Raw genomic sequence first — 16,510 nt, 5'->3', positions numbered from 1 at the left:
TACTTCAGATTATGATCCAAAATTCGCAACCTACCTCGAAATGGTCTACTTGAGGTTTGCGATCATGAGTGCCTTTAAGCTGCATTATGTCTAATACAAAAAAATCAGCGATTTTATTATTGAAAGGACATTTGACAATCATACGAAGATTGCTATCATTGGGGATTTCGGTACCGGGCTGTCTGACTCCATTGAACTCATTACCGACATCATTGTAAACAAAGAGGCCGATATTATTTTGCACATCGGCGACGTTTACTACGCTGGCACCCCTCATTAGTACGAGAACAACATCACGAAAATAGTAAACGGACTGGCAGTCAGAGTCAAGAGATAAATTCTTTTCTATAGCATACCTGGGAACCACGATTATTACTCTTGGGGACTGCCCTTTTTATGCTTCGTCAAGAGCATAAATGCGGATAAATTCGCCAAGCAAAATGCCAGTTACTTTTGTCTGCGCTCTTCCGACAATAAATGGCAATTCATTGGCCTCGATACCGCATATCATGACTCCAATCCTGTAAACCAGATAAATGGGGCGAGCCTGGGACCGTCAATTCACCGCCGATAAATCGAGTGGTTTGAGCACAAAATGGAGAATTTCGAAGGGTCAACTATCCTGCTCACTCACCATCAGCTCTTCTCCATCCATGAAAGGATCTGTGGATCTTTCACAGCTTACCGCCACTTCTCCTGCATCAACCCTATTCTTTCTGCTCAGTTGTTCAAGTATATCCCACAGCTATCTGCCTGGTTTTGGGGCCATGAACACTCATACATGCTGTTCGCCGATGGAGTTGCTGGCACGAATAAGTGCAGGCTTTTGGGCAACAGCTCTTTTCATGTGTTCCAGAAAGAAGACCCCTATGCAAGAAAGAAAGGCTTCCCTATCATCCCTTTTGTTGTTGAGGATAAGCTCTATTATGAAAAGTATCTGCCCATTAGTCCAGCCAACAAACAAGCCAATGGCTACTACAACCTTTGCTATGCCCTAATTGACTTTTCAAAGGGCAATGACGAGCATCTCCCTCTTCAGTATTACTGTTGCCCCTGCTTTAATGGGGATTAGAGCGTCAGCAAACAGTTTAAGCCCTACTTGATTTACGAATAACTGGTAAGTGCTCGGTCAATAAAAGGACATCCTGTTTCGTTCGAAATACCTCTGTAAATTAAATCTGAAATAGGGCTTTTCGTTGACACATCAAACCGCATGACCTTAGGGGGCAGCAAGTTTGCGATAACTGGTCTCGCTGGGAGCAAGTAGCATTTATGTGATGAAGATTAAGTCCAGTTTGTGATCCATAAATAAAAAATATCCCAAAGTGGGATAGATGGCTCTTTCTTAGAAGGTAAGAGGTTCATAGTCCAAAAGAGAAGAATCCTAAAGGATGCTTCTTGTTTCGTTCGATTCGGAGACCCAGTGGTCTTCAAACTACTCGATGAGCAAACAGAGTAGCCAAAATATCTATCCTGTGAAATCGGAGTGTAGGGCCCCTATATCGATTTGCGAACTTACTAATGCCAGTTTATGCTGATTAAGGATTCGCTCATTACGGATCAGTCGAACCCTTATTCGAATTCTTAATCCATGTCTGAAAATAAAGCATAGAATGAAACCGCTTGAGATTTTGTATAAATCTATCTATATTAACAATCAATTTGTATGTCTTGCAATTCGAGTGGCCTCTTCTTGATCACAAATCAAAATGATACCGCTTATATGTTCGCTAATTTGCTATTTTATGATGTTTATTGTTCTCGGAACTCAAGCTAGCCGCCATTTTTATTTGTGGTTAAGCTTTTTTGATCTTATTTCAAAGTGTCATGAGAATTCTTATATTTCATGCGTATAACTTCACATTTACTCAAACCGTTTGGAGGGAAAGCCTTCTTTAAATGTAGATCAGATCCATCTAATTTTTATTTGCTGCGAATTATCGATTGTAGTAGTTGATCCCGCAGACCTTGCTTCCTTTTTCTTCCCTCATTCTGATGTATATCTCTCTGGCCGATGTCTGTTTTTGTTAGGAGCAGCTAACCTTATGTGAGATTTTGTATCTTTGAAAGATTCACATTTTCATTGAGCCGATCTCTCTTTGGAGTAATAATGTCAGACTTTTATGTGTCCTATGCTGGGTAATTGTTTATTGATATGCTTTTTCTACGATCGATCAGCTTCGGCACTCCGAACTCGCTCCTATGCGTTATTAGACAGGGATGTACTTTAAAATAATTGCTGAAGTGGCTTCATCTTTTTTATATCTGCTGATCCGCTTCCTTAAATTACTGAGTTATGTGACTTCTGAGGAATTTCTCAAGCTCAGATTAGAGGACTGTCTATGATATTTCGGTTCGCATACATTTGAAATAGCCTCAGACGAAGCGACGGGGAAATTTAAGTATGGATGCGTTTTTTCAGGAATGTTGGGGATACCCGCAGAATCGGTAGTTCTTTCGGCAAGCTCCCCTTATACTGTTGCGAATTTATTAAAGGGTTTTCGTGGTCACTTGGATATTCTTACTTGGGCTTGTCCTTGAGATTCATGGTATTTTCTGAAGATCGATGAGATATTCGTTGGTAGTAAACTTCCTTGGACACATACTTGCTTTTGATATATTAGATTTTTTTTTCGTGGTTCAGGTGCTCGGCGCGATGCAGCATTGCCTACATGTGGCTCGGAGAGTGCCTATGAATCATCTGTTGCGACTCGAGCAATTATAAATATGATGATAAGTAATAAATTGCTAGCAATTGTTTGCAATATTTTTATCAATTGTGTGTTATCGTCTGTTGCCCAATCTCGAGCAAACAAAGATGACAAACATGTAGAGATGTGGCAATATGTAATATAATTCAATATGAATAAACTTTTATTGGATTATAAGTTTTTTGATTGAGTGGCAGCAGAGTTCTATATGCCTATGAGGCCGCAACTCAACCGTCAAGTCATTTTGGCATCATTGGCATCCACCGATTCCCGCCGATACCTACATGTTTGGTAGATTAATCTGAATTTCGCGTGGGTTTGGCCAAATCGAAAGATTAAAAAAAGTATTTCTCGAATGGATTCATTAAGTACACTCATAGATATACTTAGTAGGTTGTGTAATATAGTCAAAGTTTCATAAAAAATTGATTTAATTGTCAGCAATTGCTTGGGAGTGATTCGCATGATCGCACTTCAAATAAGGACCAATGGAAGCTCACAACAGTCCCAATAATCTAATTATGATTAGCGGTATATAGCTAATAGACTCCTGTATTATAAAATAATTAGTTGAGTCGGATGCAGAAAAATGTGCTGCCTATTTTTGCATACAAATAGCGAATTCTCAATGCAATCGAGAAGGGGAGAGCCTTAATTATAAGTGGAAAGACAGGGTGCGGTAAATCGACTCAAGTCCCACAGTTCATATTGGACTAGCATCCTGAGTCAAACATTGCTGTTTGTGAGCCTCGCCGCTTGGCTGTGACTGCGCTGGCTCGGAGGGTCAGTGAGGAAAGAAAGACATCCATCGGAAATTAAGTGGGCTACCAGATCGGGATGGACTCAAAATTATCAGAGAACACCCGAATCAGGTTCATGACATACGGAATCCTGATCCAGGAACTGCTTTTCAATCGGAGGATAGCCTACACCCACATCGTTTTGGATTAAGTGCACGAGAGGTCATTGGAGATGGATTTCACGTTCATTGCTCTCAGGAAGATCCTAGATGAAAAATAGATGAAGCATGTCAAGCTGATAATAATGTCTGCCACCATCAACTCCGAGCAGTTTTGCCAGTACTTTGCCACCCACAATGATTAGGCCCAAAACTTCTACCGGCCCTAGATTGTCTACGCCACGAAAAAGAAATAGCCCAGCGGGAGGAGGGAGAGGGGGCGAGGAAAATAAAATAGCAAAAATCCCTTTTCTGCTCAAATCATCCGAGATTATGCAAGATGCACGAAATGCGAGGGAATCTAGCTCCCTGACGAGAACAAATATAGGGTGAAGGAGTACTTTCTGGAGGACCTAAGGGATGTGCTGAAGAATAAGAATGTTTGTGAGAATTTCAAGTTCCCGAACTACTATCTAGACGAGGATGTGCGAGTGCAGGAATCGACGTATGATATTGCGACTTAGATTATAAGATACTTTCTGAGGAATGCCGAAAAGTAGGAAGCGAATGGCGACATATTAATATTTGTGCCCGGCATGCAGGAGATAAAGCTGCTCAAATCAATTATAGAGAGGTAGTTGAGAGTAAAATCGGACTCGATCATTGAAGTACATTCAGTCTATTCCGAAACACTTTACGATCAGCTTTTTAATTGGATTTCTGTTTGAATAGGAAGAACATAACTTCCAAGTCAAAGGGTATTACTAACTTCGAAACCAGAATAGCCAGCAAAGCCAATTTAATGCAAAGGGCAGGAAGAGTGGGACGTACATCTGATGGGCAGGCTTTTAGATTAATCACAAAAGAACAGTTTCGCGATTTAAGTGATTTCGATTTACCATAAATCAAATGCGTGACCTTAGAAATGATCATTCTGAGGGCCAAACAAATTGACAAGACATACAATTCAGATCTATTTGAAGACCCGTATGATGTTTTCTTAAATGCGATCGAGCCGCCTGAGGTGGGCGAGATCCATCAGGCCATTCAGTATCTCCTGGAAGAATAAGCTTTAAACAATGTCGGGGAGGTCTAGGCAAACGGCAAGTACATTGGGTAAAACCTGAAGCTAACTCAAGTGGGAGAGTTTTTGGTGAGCATGCCGTGCAGTATTCGTATAAGCAAAATGATTATCCTGTCAATTTAATTTGACATAGCCCATACTATCCTCGGGATTGCCTCTACTCTCATGACGCAGAAAAAGTTTTTCCAGCCCGAGGAGAAAATGGATAATATTGAAGCGTTCATGCATACAATAATAGAGTATGATCAAGGCGAATACAATGACTTTCTCTTGAGATAGAGAATATTTTCCCACTGGAAGTAAGAGTTCTACGACCAGAAGAACAGCAAGTATGTGACCAAACGGGAAGATGAAGAGGAAGGAGATGGAGATGGCGAAAGAGGAGATGAGCAACTGTAAAAGTTTTGCCTGAGAGGCATTGAAAATAGGGAACGCAAGTGGTGCAATCGAATCGGGATCAGCCCTTGGGTCATGAGAGACATCTTGAAAATTTTCGTGGATTTAAAAAAGAGGCTTTATAAATTAGACATCGAAGTGAAAAGATCAGTTCATGTTGAAAATTAGCTCATCTTGTTGTGCTTATCGATGGCATTCGAAGATACAACTTGCTCTCTTTAGTGGAAGTAAAAAATGAAATTCACTAAGAAATAGAAAATACAAAATGTTATTAGCGTCATCAAATCTAAATAAACCACAATCGAAAACCTCAGAGAATACATTTACCCGTACTAAGAAGCTGACATATAGTTTGTAGATGGAGGTTTCATTCGCATCAAAGGGCACTGCTAAATAATGTCCAAATTCTTATTGCCGGCGAACTACACAAAGGCAAGCCTCCACAATGCCTCCCCTATATTCAAATACCTGACAACCACTCCCTCAAAAGTGTCATATACCTATGAACAAGCATACGTTTCTCAAAGATTCAAGCCTATTTTCATTTTAAACACCTCAATCAATAAGGTAAACATCAGACCGTGTCATAATGAAGACTATATGCTCATCGCTGAGAGTATTTTCTCAAGCAAAGGCCGCTATTATGTTGGCTAGTGCGCTTTAATATAAAAGAAACTGATGATCCTCATCAAGATGATGACTGTGAAGAAAGTTCTGCTTGAGCCCCACATCAGTGAGGAATTCTATCACTAAGTTATCATTGATGAGGATGCCATAGAACTCCCATTTTTCTTGACCAATTAAGATATCGACACGATCAGAGATATACGCCGGTTTGCCCTCTGGGAGAAGAACCGATCAATTATGTGTGACAAGAGGACCGAAAAGACAACCAAATAAAGTGTACTCAGTCTGTTCCGGAACACTAAGCCGAAGCCGCCAAAATAGACGTGGCACCACATTTTCAACAATCTGATCAGCAGTAAGCAGTTCAATCGATTTGATGCCGAGCCAATCAACTAGTGCTGGCCCTTGAAATCCACCAAGGTGCAGTACTACGAGTAGTATAGCAAATGGAAGCTCAAAACCCATCAGGATCTTTACTACAATTTTCGAGTTATGACCATCAAAAAGAGTTCCATTATATGCTCGAGCTGCTGGCCCAACGAAATAAACATCATCGATGATTTAAGCATCTACGATACCCAGAAGAGGATTCTCCCTCTCAATGAGTATCGAGGTTCGTTCAAGATCTAAAAATCCAAACTTTACTGCAGGAAAGACCATATGTTGGGCTACGTTATTAACAATGACGAAGCATAGCTTGAGAATCAGAAAGTTATGATGTATGGGCCTTTTTAGAACGTACATAAGTTTCTAGGTGACGAGGAATCGATCGAGACATTCATTAAAAAATAGAGTGAGGGTTTGAAACGGCTTGAAAGGAAACAAAAAGAAATTTAGTTATTTTAGTGCAACATATGTGCCACCTTCGATTAACAAGAAAGAGTCCTCAAAAAGTTCACTGAGTGCAAAATTAATTTCGATTCTCAGGAGAACAAATAATTCTGGAGAAAAATAGAAAAGCATATGTTCTCTGCAAAGCATTCATAAAATGTGGACAGATTTATGGCTCGTAGCTGAGCTTCTGATTTATTTAATTTATAAGCTAGCTCCAAGAAAATGTGAAATCTCTAGTATGAAGCCAAACAGTATAAATAGAAGTTTAATTGCCGAGATTTTATATAGAAATGCAAACAGAATGACGAAATCAACGATTAAAAATACCATAGGTTTAAAATCATTTGAATTACATTTTAAAGGTTCTCAAGGGATGCGTTTATTCAGTTGCATTTTCGTCTTCTTTATACATTTTAATTGTCTTATCGCATTCGCCAGTGAGTAGCCTTGTGCCACTTTTGTCAAATGTCAAAGAGTATACTGCGTTTTCTGCTGAAATTGAGCCTGGCTGGGGCTGGGATTGGAAACTTTGGAAATTGTAACCACTTTCCCAATCCCAGAACTTCATGGTCCCGTCGTCGGCCCCGGTAACGAGGACATTATCCTCGTTGATAGCCATCGAATCGATAATGGAATTATGGCCTGAAATATTTCTCAGGAACTCTCCATTGGGGCATTTCCAGACTTTGACATTGTCGGAGGCAGCAGTGGCAAAGGAATACTCTTTGGGATGCTCAACCATAGTTCTTATTGATTTTTTATGATTTGTCAAAGTCTTCATACACTTTCCTTGACCAATGTCCCAAAGCTTCACAAATGAATCGTAGCTTCCGGTCACGACGTGCGGTTGATCTTCCTGGGTGATGATGGAGCCGACCGTATGAGAATGGCCGACTAAGGAGTGAATTTGCCTTCTTACTCTTATATCCCAGACTCTTGCAGTGCTGTCACGCCCGCCAGTCACGAGGATACTCAGCCCGTGATGAATTTTCAAACAGTAGACTCCGCTGAGATGACCATGGTAATTTCGGATTACTTTGTTCATTTATAAATCCCAGCACTTCACAGCTTTATCCTCTCCACAAGAAAATAAATATGGGTGATATTTGGAGAACTCTAAAGCTCGGACAGTATTAATATGTCCTGTCAGAGACATTTTTAATTACCCAGAGGCCAAATCCCAGAATTTAATTGTGCGATCGGTCGACCCAGATGCAAAGAAGGAGTTACAGGGAGAGACAGCGACTGATCGGACCCATCCCTGATGACCAACTATGACGCGATACAGCTTCCAGGGTGCATGCCACGTGGGCTTAATTAGTTTGCGAAGAGATCCTGCTCGAATAGTTCCTAATTTAGTTGCATCCGAAAGACCCATTTCGAGCTTCCGTCCAACTACTAAGGCTTAGCTTCTCTAATTCAAACGAGTCTCGTCAGGAATGAGCTTTTCGTGCGCCACCTCATCGACATTGCTCTAGTATTTTTCGAAGGTTTTAATTTTTCTGCGCTGCTCGTCCGAGGGAGTCACCATTTCAGATATCATTGCTTGTATGCAAGTTTCCTCCTGCTTCTTCTACTTCGTCAATTCTCCGGCTGGCTGAGTGATTGCTTGCTACTGCTGAATCGTGTTGATAATTTATTTGTATTCGGCTTGCAATTTTAATGTCAGCAGTCTCTTTTTGCACTATAAATCCGATTATGGAGGCTCAAAGGCAGTTTGAAAGAGCCTCTCGCTATCGATCACACAATTTTATAGGATCTTTTTAGCGTCCATTTGCAATATTTATAAGAGTTTGAGTATACGATATATGTATAATATGCGTGTTCGTCAATATTATCTCCTGCTGCCAAGAATGGACAGATGGAATACAGTAAAGAATCAAGACCTTTGAAATATGTTGTTGTTATTGCCCTTCGATTGGAAGTGCATGAAATTACTGAATGATCGCTCACTGCTCTTGAGCCGCTGTTGGCTACTATTTTTGTGGTGAGTGAAAAGCTCTTTTGGATTTATGTTACAATTCTCTGCTGTGTTTTTCATTTTGCGAATTTCTGCCTTTGTTTCGCCTGATAAAGGTAAGCCAGCGTAGAGAATATTTATTGTATGGTAGACCTTTTACGATTATCTTTTGCCTGCTTTTCTATAACGAAAATCGCTATAGCAAGGGTTCGCCGACTTCTTTGGGTAACTGGTTAAATTTTTCCTATTTGGAGTTGGATGTGGCCATTAGTTGAGATCCTATTACTGTTTGAGGGCGGCTGTGGGTAAATCCTGTTGGTTTGTTTATTTCATACAAGATTACTGCTCGAGTGAGCCGATGTTTTGCATTGCTTCTTTGGAGGATTCAAGCGAAAGGTCAAGTCGATGATAAAACTAAAACCGGCTTTTGATCCCATTGTCCTGTTTTCGGTTGATTTACCTCAGGCTCAAGCCTTTCCTTCTGTTTTTGGCTTCACCTGTCCTCGTACCCTTTCTTCTTGAAATATCTGAATGCAATGCCCTTTTCTGTAGAGATTGATTGTTCTCAATCGCTTTACTGTGAGCCACTTATTTGTTTTATATTAAATTGAGATCCTCCACGCTCCATGCTGAAAGTATGTAATTTTATTCCGACAAAGCCTCTAACTTTGGCTTAAAATAGGATGTGTCCCTTTTGCGAGCATCTGAAGCCGTACGTAATAGCGCCAGATGATGCGTAGTACCACTCCTCATTATTAGTATTAAGCTATAAAGTTAATACATCTCTAAAATAAACTTAATTATACATTTTAACAAATTTATTATATTTATTGTTTTACGAACTTGAGAGAAGATGGCGATCCTACTTTAGGCCTTTCTCTCTGTATCGTTCTTCTTTAATCACTTTTTCTCAATCATTTTTCATCTCAATTTCATTCTATAAGTTTTTTATGTTCAATTCATGTATAAATATTTAAATTGTATGATCAATTGTGATTAATAACATTATATTAAATTGATTTCATTTCTGATGTCACATCATTCACTATTCAACGATTATTTGGATTGCCCTTAATTTTTATGGAGTTGTGTTCCTTGGTTGTGGCCCTAATGCTGTCATCGAGCATCTAAATATGTTTCTCCAGTTTATCCAATGCTTAAATTTTCCTCTTTTCCCTTCGCATCATGGTGCTCAAATAGAGATGCAAAACAAATACAAATATCTCTGCTGAATAATATGGTTGCATTAAAATGTGGCAATTGAAGCCTTTAGATAATAAAAATGGCTACTCCCTAGCATTTCCATGTATTTGTCATCTGCTATTTTCATTTTGTTCCTTTCTCTGATCCGGGCATATTTATTTTTCTGCCGAGTGTACAGCTATTCAAACGTGAGGTTCGCAGAAACTTTTTCTCTTTATTTACGATCAGCCCTCAAAACTTCTAATCTCCACTCAAGCTGTTTCATTTCATCCATTATTTCAGGTGCCTTGGGTAGGGAATTTATCTATTGATCCAGTCTTTTTTTCTTTCTTTCTAAAATAAGGCAAAGGGTTACAGCTTTTCGAAGTTAGATTATCTAACTCCTTTTCAAGTTTGTTCCCTCCTATTTATTCGCGTGTTCTCTCGAGACTTGCATCATAAGAAGCATCGCCTGTCTCTTGGGAGTATCCCAATATTTGGTAGATTCGATCCTCAAGCTCATTCTTGCCGAGTCTCTTCTTTTCTGACATATAATGCATTATGCTCTTATTTCTTTTTACGATCAAGTCGTCGAGACCCAAAGGGCTCACCTTTATGTTGAAGAGCTATGAAGCAGAATTAGAGAGGAATTAAACATGTTTTTTTCAAAAAAATCTCGTTTTTATGCAGCAAAGAGGGGAGGGCTTGCCTCAACAATAAATAAAAAGAACATCACCCTGTAACAGGCAATGTTCTTAATGTGGGCAATCTGACGACTACCCACTGCAGCCACCAACCTTCTTGCGTTGGAAAGTGACTACAAACAAATGGCTGATATGAGCTATGTATACAAGATTGAAACATTTATTTATAAATTAGGGGTCTCATTCCGATTATTCAAAACGTTTATACTTTGCTACTTTTGTGTTCCTGGAGTCTACTCGTCGCATTTATCTTCATGAGTAGTCAGTAAACCTCCGAGTCTTGTCCCCTTATTCAAACAGATATAATAATCAACCAATTGCATTCGATGAATTTTACTCTAAATATCATTATACTTGATAGATTCTCTCAGAGCCTACACTCCTTCTCATTGTCTGTTTCCATTCTGAAAGCAATAAAAAGTACAATATTGTCATATATTTTTGAAACTTATTTATATACAACATTTCAAATGGCAGAAGAAGGATAACCTGAAAATGTGATCGAACCCGAAGATCCTGAATTCTAACTAGAAGAGCATGTTACCTTCCGTCGCAAACAATAAGTGTTAAGAGCCTATATGACCAAAATATTTGCAGGGAATGTGCATACGTTCGCTAAAATCATGAATGGAACCTCATATGCCTACACAGGCCTGAAACTCAGGAATATGGGTCTTTCCGAAATCTCGAACATCACTTAAAACTACCCACATCTCCAAGAAATCGACTTAGCGCAGAATTTATTAAAATAAATCCCTACTCTCCTTCATCTGAAGTTTTTAACAAAACTCAACCTATCTCGCAACTTGATCGATAAAATCCCCTTCCTATCGAGAGAAAGTGTATTTCCTTATTTAAAATAAATCAATTTGTTGGGAAATCGCATTGAAAGCATGCCGGTTCTGCTCACGAAAAACTTGAGAAAAATTAATCTGAATTTCAACTGCATCACGACTCTTGAGGAATTCGAAGGGCATCCCAAACTGTAAGTGTTAGAACTCCGAGGAAACAAACTGAAAAGCCTGAAAGGATTAAAGGATCTGGAGCAATTGCAAGAGCTGTACGTTGCCTAAAATTAATTATAGTCTTTGAAGGAGTTGGGAAAGGTGCCCTGCTTGTTAAAAATACATGCCCGCAAGAATAAAATATCCTCTCTTAATGACTTCCCATAAATTCCACAAATAAAATATCTGAACTTGCGAGAAAACGCAGTGGCAAAAGTATAATAATTAAAAGGTGTTTGTAGTTCAGTTCAAATTTTGAATTTACTCGGGACTCCCCTCGAGGCAGAGCTTGCGGATAATGTCAAGAAATAAGTGTGGATGCTCTACCGGCACTACACCAAAATAAATAAAAGCGAGGTTTTGCCGGAGGAACGCGATCAGTTTGATGCTGATTACAAGGAAATTTTAGCAACGCGAGAAAGGGAAAGGCTGTAGAAAGAAGCTGCGGAAAAGTAAATACTTTAGCAGCAGCGACTCGAACAGCAGCAACAACAATAAACTTGAATATGATCCGCCTTACAAAAGTTGTCATTATTATTAAGAACTATCAATTGATCAGTTGAAGTCTCATCTTTTTGATGGGCTTGGCGATGGGACTCGCATCCAGGATTTATTGATGTTTGCAAACTCAGAGAATTTCGCACTACTTATTAAACTAATGTTACTAAGTGCCAGGGCCTGGGACGGGCTTCTTATCTTCGAGGCCAGGTCTCACAGATTTCGAAAACATTCCTGCCTCCATGTTTCTATGCTTGGAGTTAAAGTATATGCCAGTTGCATTTAAGCATGCCTTAGAGTCATTGCGGTCTAAAGTCAATTTATATCTACATGAGCCCGGACCAGGAGTTTTACTTCTATTTTAAAGAGTTGATCTCATAGACCTTCCGATCTTGCCACATCCCGAGTTCTGATAGCGGGAAATATAATAATTCCCATCGTTTGAGAGGGCTGGGATGGTCTCATATTGCCCCGGGCCCAACGGCTAAATTAGCTAACTCGTACGTTCTGATGCTTTGCTAAAGGGTCTTCAAAACGAAGAGCCATTGAATAATTGAGGGTTGAAAATTTGTCGACCTTCGAACTCCGATAATCTTGATAGGCCCCTGGGCCTGGAATTGCTCCTGACATTTCAGGATTGTAAATTGTCGGTTTCTTGGGGTCTTTAATGAAACTATACCCCTTCCGACGCTATTTATCCTTATCGAATATGTTTTTGAGCTCGTAGTTGCCAACAGGAGGGACTAATTATCGATTGGCGAAATCAGTTTTTTTTCCATAGCCGAAAGAAGTTGCCCTTTTTTAGAATGCTGTTCTTTTGCCATCGTATGCAAATCTATTGCATAGCGACTCTTTTGTGGGTGAGAACCGAATCGACTTCGAGAATGAATACAATTGCTTTGATTTTGAGGTGTTCATGGGTGAACTATGGATGACATTGTAGTCTGCAGACATTGTGCTGATTGTTCAGAGATATGATAATTTTATTATGAAACTATGCACTGATTATATTGATACAGTATCGATTTATTTGTCTGGCTATCTTTATATGAGGCCTCAGTTGTCGCTGGAAATAGATAAAATTTGAAAACTGAATTAAAGTATATATCTTTGGTTGGAGGAGAAGCCACATTAATGCCGAATCTCTTCAAAGTGGGTAAAAGCGTGCATTGATTCTTAAGCTTTTAATGTTCTATTTGCCATATTTGCTATATTAGTCATATTTGGTCTTCATTCTAAAAACTAATTGCAGCACTCACATCAGTGTTCAGTAGTCTTATTTATTCATGTCACTTCCACAATTGATTCATAAAAGATTGTCATGAAAATAGTACGTCTTTGATTTATCTATTGGCACCATTTCATTTCAGCATTCATCAGTTTAGGTCAACTTAGAAAATGAAACAAATAGGAAGAATCCAGCCACTCATCGTTTCGTATCGATTTATTAATTCAAATGCATGTTCCTTGCAGAATAAGGACGACAATAAAAATGTAGAAGGTGGGGTTTGAACCCACGCCCTTTCGGAATAGAGCCTTAATCTACCGCCTTAGACCACTCGGCCACTCCTACTTTCTACTGATGTGGCACTAAATTTGTAAATAATGGACTTTCTCCACACTTCTACATCTGCTGATCCTATGGCAAACTTTGGACTCTATCATGCATTTTAGACTGAATTCAGGTAGTCTGATGGAACCTCATTGATTTAATCGTGGGAGGGCAGCACAATAAGTGGTGAAGCTAAGCCTAAAACCAATCTTTGACTGACTTTGAAAATCATGAAGGCAGTATTGAATGAATACTTTTTGATTTAACGTAGATGAAAATAGTGATTTCGATAATTTTAAAATGTAAAACAAAGTCTTTGGCACAAAATCCACCAAAACCATCACTATCGGCAAGGACAAAAACCGGGACCGCAATCACTACTCTTATAAGTAATTGCCCAACCTCTAAGGCCCCTCTCGTTTTGAATAGCTCGAAATGGCGTTGCAATCCTAAATAGCAGCCCGCATTGATCGCGACAATAAGTTTATCGAGCTGATTCGTCACTTGGAAGCCTCCAAAAAGTCCAAAATGCCCATCAAATATGAGAAGCTAGCCACCAAAAAACTGGTCAGCCCTTGCAAAAGAGCGCCCATGGATAGCGCAATGAACACGAAGGAGGATGTAAACTACAGTCAGAAGGGCCATAAATCGGTGCAGTAGCTAAAGATGGATGAGACAACCGGAATGCTATTGGAAAAATTAGGGGAAATAAATCAGGAGTTAGACTAAATAAGAACTAACTCTAAAGCCATCCAGGGGGACGTGCAGAAGTTGTGTCAGGCTCAGAGAAAGCAAGAACAATCAGTGTAAGAGAAATTACGGAAATTCACAGAGAACTTGGAGCGAACCCATCAAAGCCAAAACACAGCGCAGCAACAATTCAACATAGATATATAAAACCAAGGCATCTCATTTCAGGCTGAACTAAAAAGCCAGCACCAACTGGCCATGACTCTCGAAGCGTCAGTCAAGGAGGATGTCTGGATTATTAATGAGAAAATCAAAAACTTCACACACCAGGTCCAGCAGGCTAGTAGTAACCACAGGGGGCAGTTCGAGGAAATCAAAGTATTTTGTGAGAATTCAATCAAGGTCATCAGCCATAGTGTGAATGAACTCATGTAGAACTCCATAGCCAACAATACAAATGCGGCCCGATCAATCAAGGCACTCGAGGAAAAGATTGCGGAAGTGACTGGAAACTCACGCCAAAGTAGCTAAAGCCATGAAAATTAAATAAAACAAATTGTACACTCAGAGATCACTGAATTTGCAGAACAGTAGAACTAAAAGTGGCGCCACTTCTAAAGTCAAATCAAAGCATTTGTGATAGAAGACTCCACGAAAGGTCAATAACAAATTAAAAAATAGATTCAATCAGTAATAAGCTAAAATATAAACAAGCTATTGCCCAGCATCACCCTTAACATCTCTAAAGCCTAAAGCTCAATCTAAGATCTCAATCGGAAGCTATAGAAATTTTCCACAGCCTCATTCCAAAACAACGAAAAGTTGCTAAATCAAATGAAGCATATGCTTAGCGACAATGCAGCTGAGCAAACCAAGAATAACTAAGTCAGCAAGCATCTCATTAATTATGAAATAAAGGTCCTTAATGAAACTAATGCTGAAATCACAAATAAAATCCATAGCATTAACCGGCAAGTTGAAGAGTATAGCCTGAATAAATAAAACACTGAAAAATAACTACAAACTATCAAGCGAACGCTATCCGATGCCCAGGCAGTTGTACAGCTACATAAATAAAGCCAATAAAAGTTAAAGGATTAAATGGTGATTCTTAAAATGACAGTTATGCCAATGCAGTCCAACTTCGATCTCATTCACTCAAAAGTTTAAGCGAGTAATGTCCAAGTGCAAAACTCCATCACAACAATAAATTTCAACGTTACTCAAATAGCAAACAATCTGGATAGCCATAGCCTGCAGGTTTAAGGTTTGAGGAGCTCAATAAAGAGTGATGTGATGGAGTGCACTCGATAGCAATCCAACAGCAATCGTGAAATAGCCCAAAGAACTCAGGACTTCTTAAAAGAACAAGTTCAATAACTAGAAAAGGTGACAAAGTTATGCATAAATTCTTTACAGAACATTTAAAACTATGTTGGCTTTAGCTTCGAAAAACTCGAAAAGGAAGTGAAGGCAGTTTCCTAATCCGTAATATAAACGAGATAGTCCATGGCAACCATCTTCTATGGCGAAAAGGAACAAATCAAATCAAATGTGTCGATATAAATATCCAATAATTAAAGCAAATTGGGCATCACGAACACGAACTTATAGGGAAAAACTGAGTCCTCGAATCATGTAACAAGCCACCGCACTTATATTTCAGAGACGCTTAAGGGATTATAAAAAAGAGTGAGCAGCCTCGAAAATAGTGTGAGCATCGTTTTCAAGGAGTATGTTAACACCACTTGATTGATCGATAGTTTTGTTATTTACTTTATTTGTTACCTTACAGAAGTATCGATTGAACAGCACTCGTGAAATGTATAGAAATGGACAATGAGGAGAGATGAGTGCATATGAGTGGATATGAAGTGAGATATATTAGATGATGTAAATAATCAAGAGTCGTTGTGATTCATAGAGTTTATTCAGTATAGGGTTCCTATGATGCAGATGGCTGTTCTGGTGATTCTTTTTGGTTTTAAGGGCTGAGGGGTTGCTCTTTGGTGTCTGCTCCTATTTTGGAGTAGATGTGGAGGAGGACGACGAGGCCAATGTAAATCAGACTCATGATGAGGACAGTCTTCGGCTGGATCCTGAAGCCCGCGCTATCCTCTGAGAAATAACGCATCGATGCTGCACCCTTCTTGCTGGACATTGCGCTTGGATAACTAATTATATAATGATAATCCACGTATTCTTTATTATTAGTATTTACTCATATCATGCATGCATACATTTATTCTCCTAAGCCAGTTAGCAAATCTAAATAATGGGGTTGGGGTTGGGGTTGGGGTTGGGGTTGGGGTTGGGGTTGGGGTTGGGGTTGGGGTTGGGGTTGGGGTTGGGGTTGGGGTTGGGGTTGGA

The 16,510-nt window shown here is 39.4% G+C and overlaps 1 protein-coding gene, 1 non-coding gene and 1 pseudogene across 2 annotated transcripts; 1 reads left to right on the top strand and 2 right to left on the bottom strand.

Moving 5' to 3' along the window:
- Positions 1 to 2,919: 2,919 nt before the first annotated feature.
- On the top strand, positions 2,920 to 4,513 carry LOC148298771 (putative ATP-dependent RNA helicase spindle-E; annotated as a pseudogene).
- Positions 4,514 to 6,899: 2,386 nt separating this feature from the next.
- LOC148298770 (uncharacterized) lies at positions 6,900 to 8,298 on the bottom strand. Its single transcript, XM_088276651.1, is given in 1 exon segment — positions 6,900 to 8,298. A coding segment is annotated over 1 exon segment (1,029 nt). The 5' UTR covers positions 7,929 to 8,298.
- Positions 8,299 to 13,391: 5,093 nt separating this feature from the next.
- TRNAL-AAG (transfer RNA leucine (anticodon AAG)) lies at positions 13,392 to 13,471 on the bottom strand. The gene has a single exon. It is a non-coding gene; the product is annotated as a tRNA-Leu (tRNA).
- Positions 13,472 to 16,510: the final 3,039 nt, after the last annotated feature.

Source organism: Brachycentrus maculatus, unplaced genomic scaffold (genome assembly GCF_059751285.1).
Source record: "Brachycentrus maculatus isolate JH-2025_06_01 unplaced genomic scaffold, ASM5975128v1 h1tg001623l, whole genome shotgun sequence".
In the NCBI taxonomy this organism is placed as follows: Eukaryota; Metazoa; Arthropoda; class Insecta; order Trichoptera; family Brachycentridae; genus Brachycentrus; species Brachycentrus maculatus.
The sequence above is the reverse complement of the archived record's forward strand: the minus strand, read 5'-3'. Positions and strand labels throughout refer to the sequence as shown.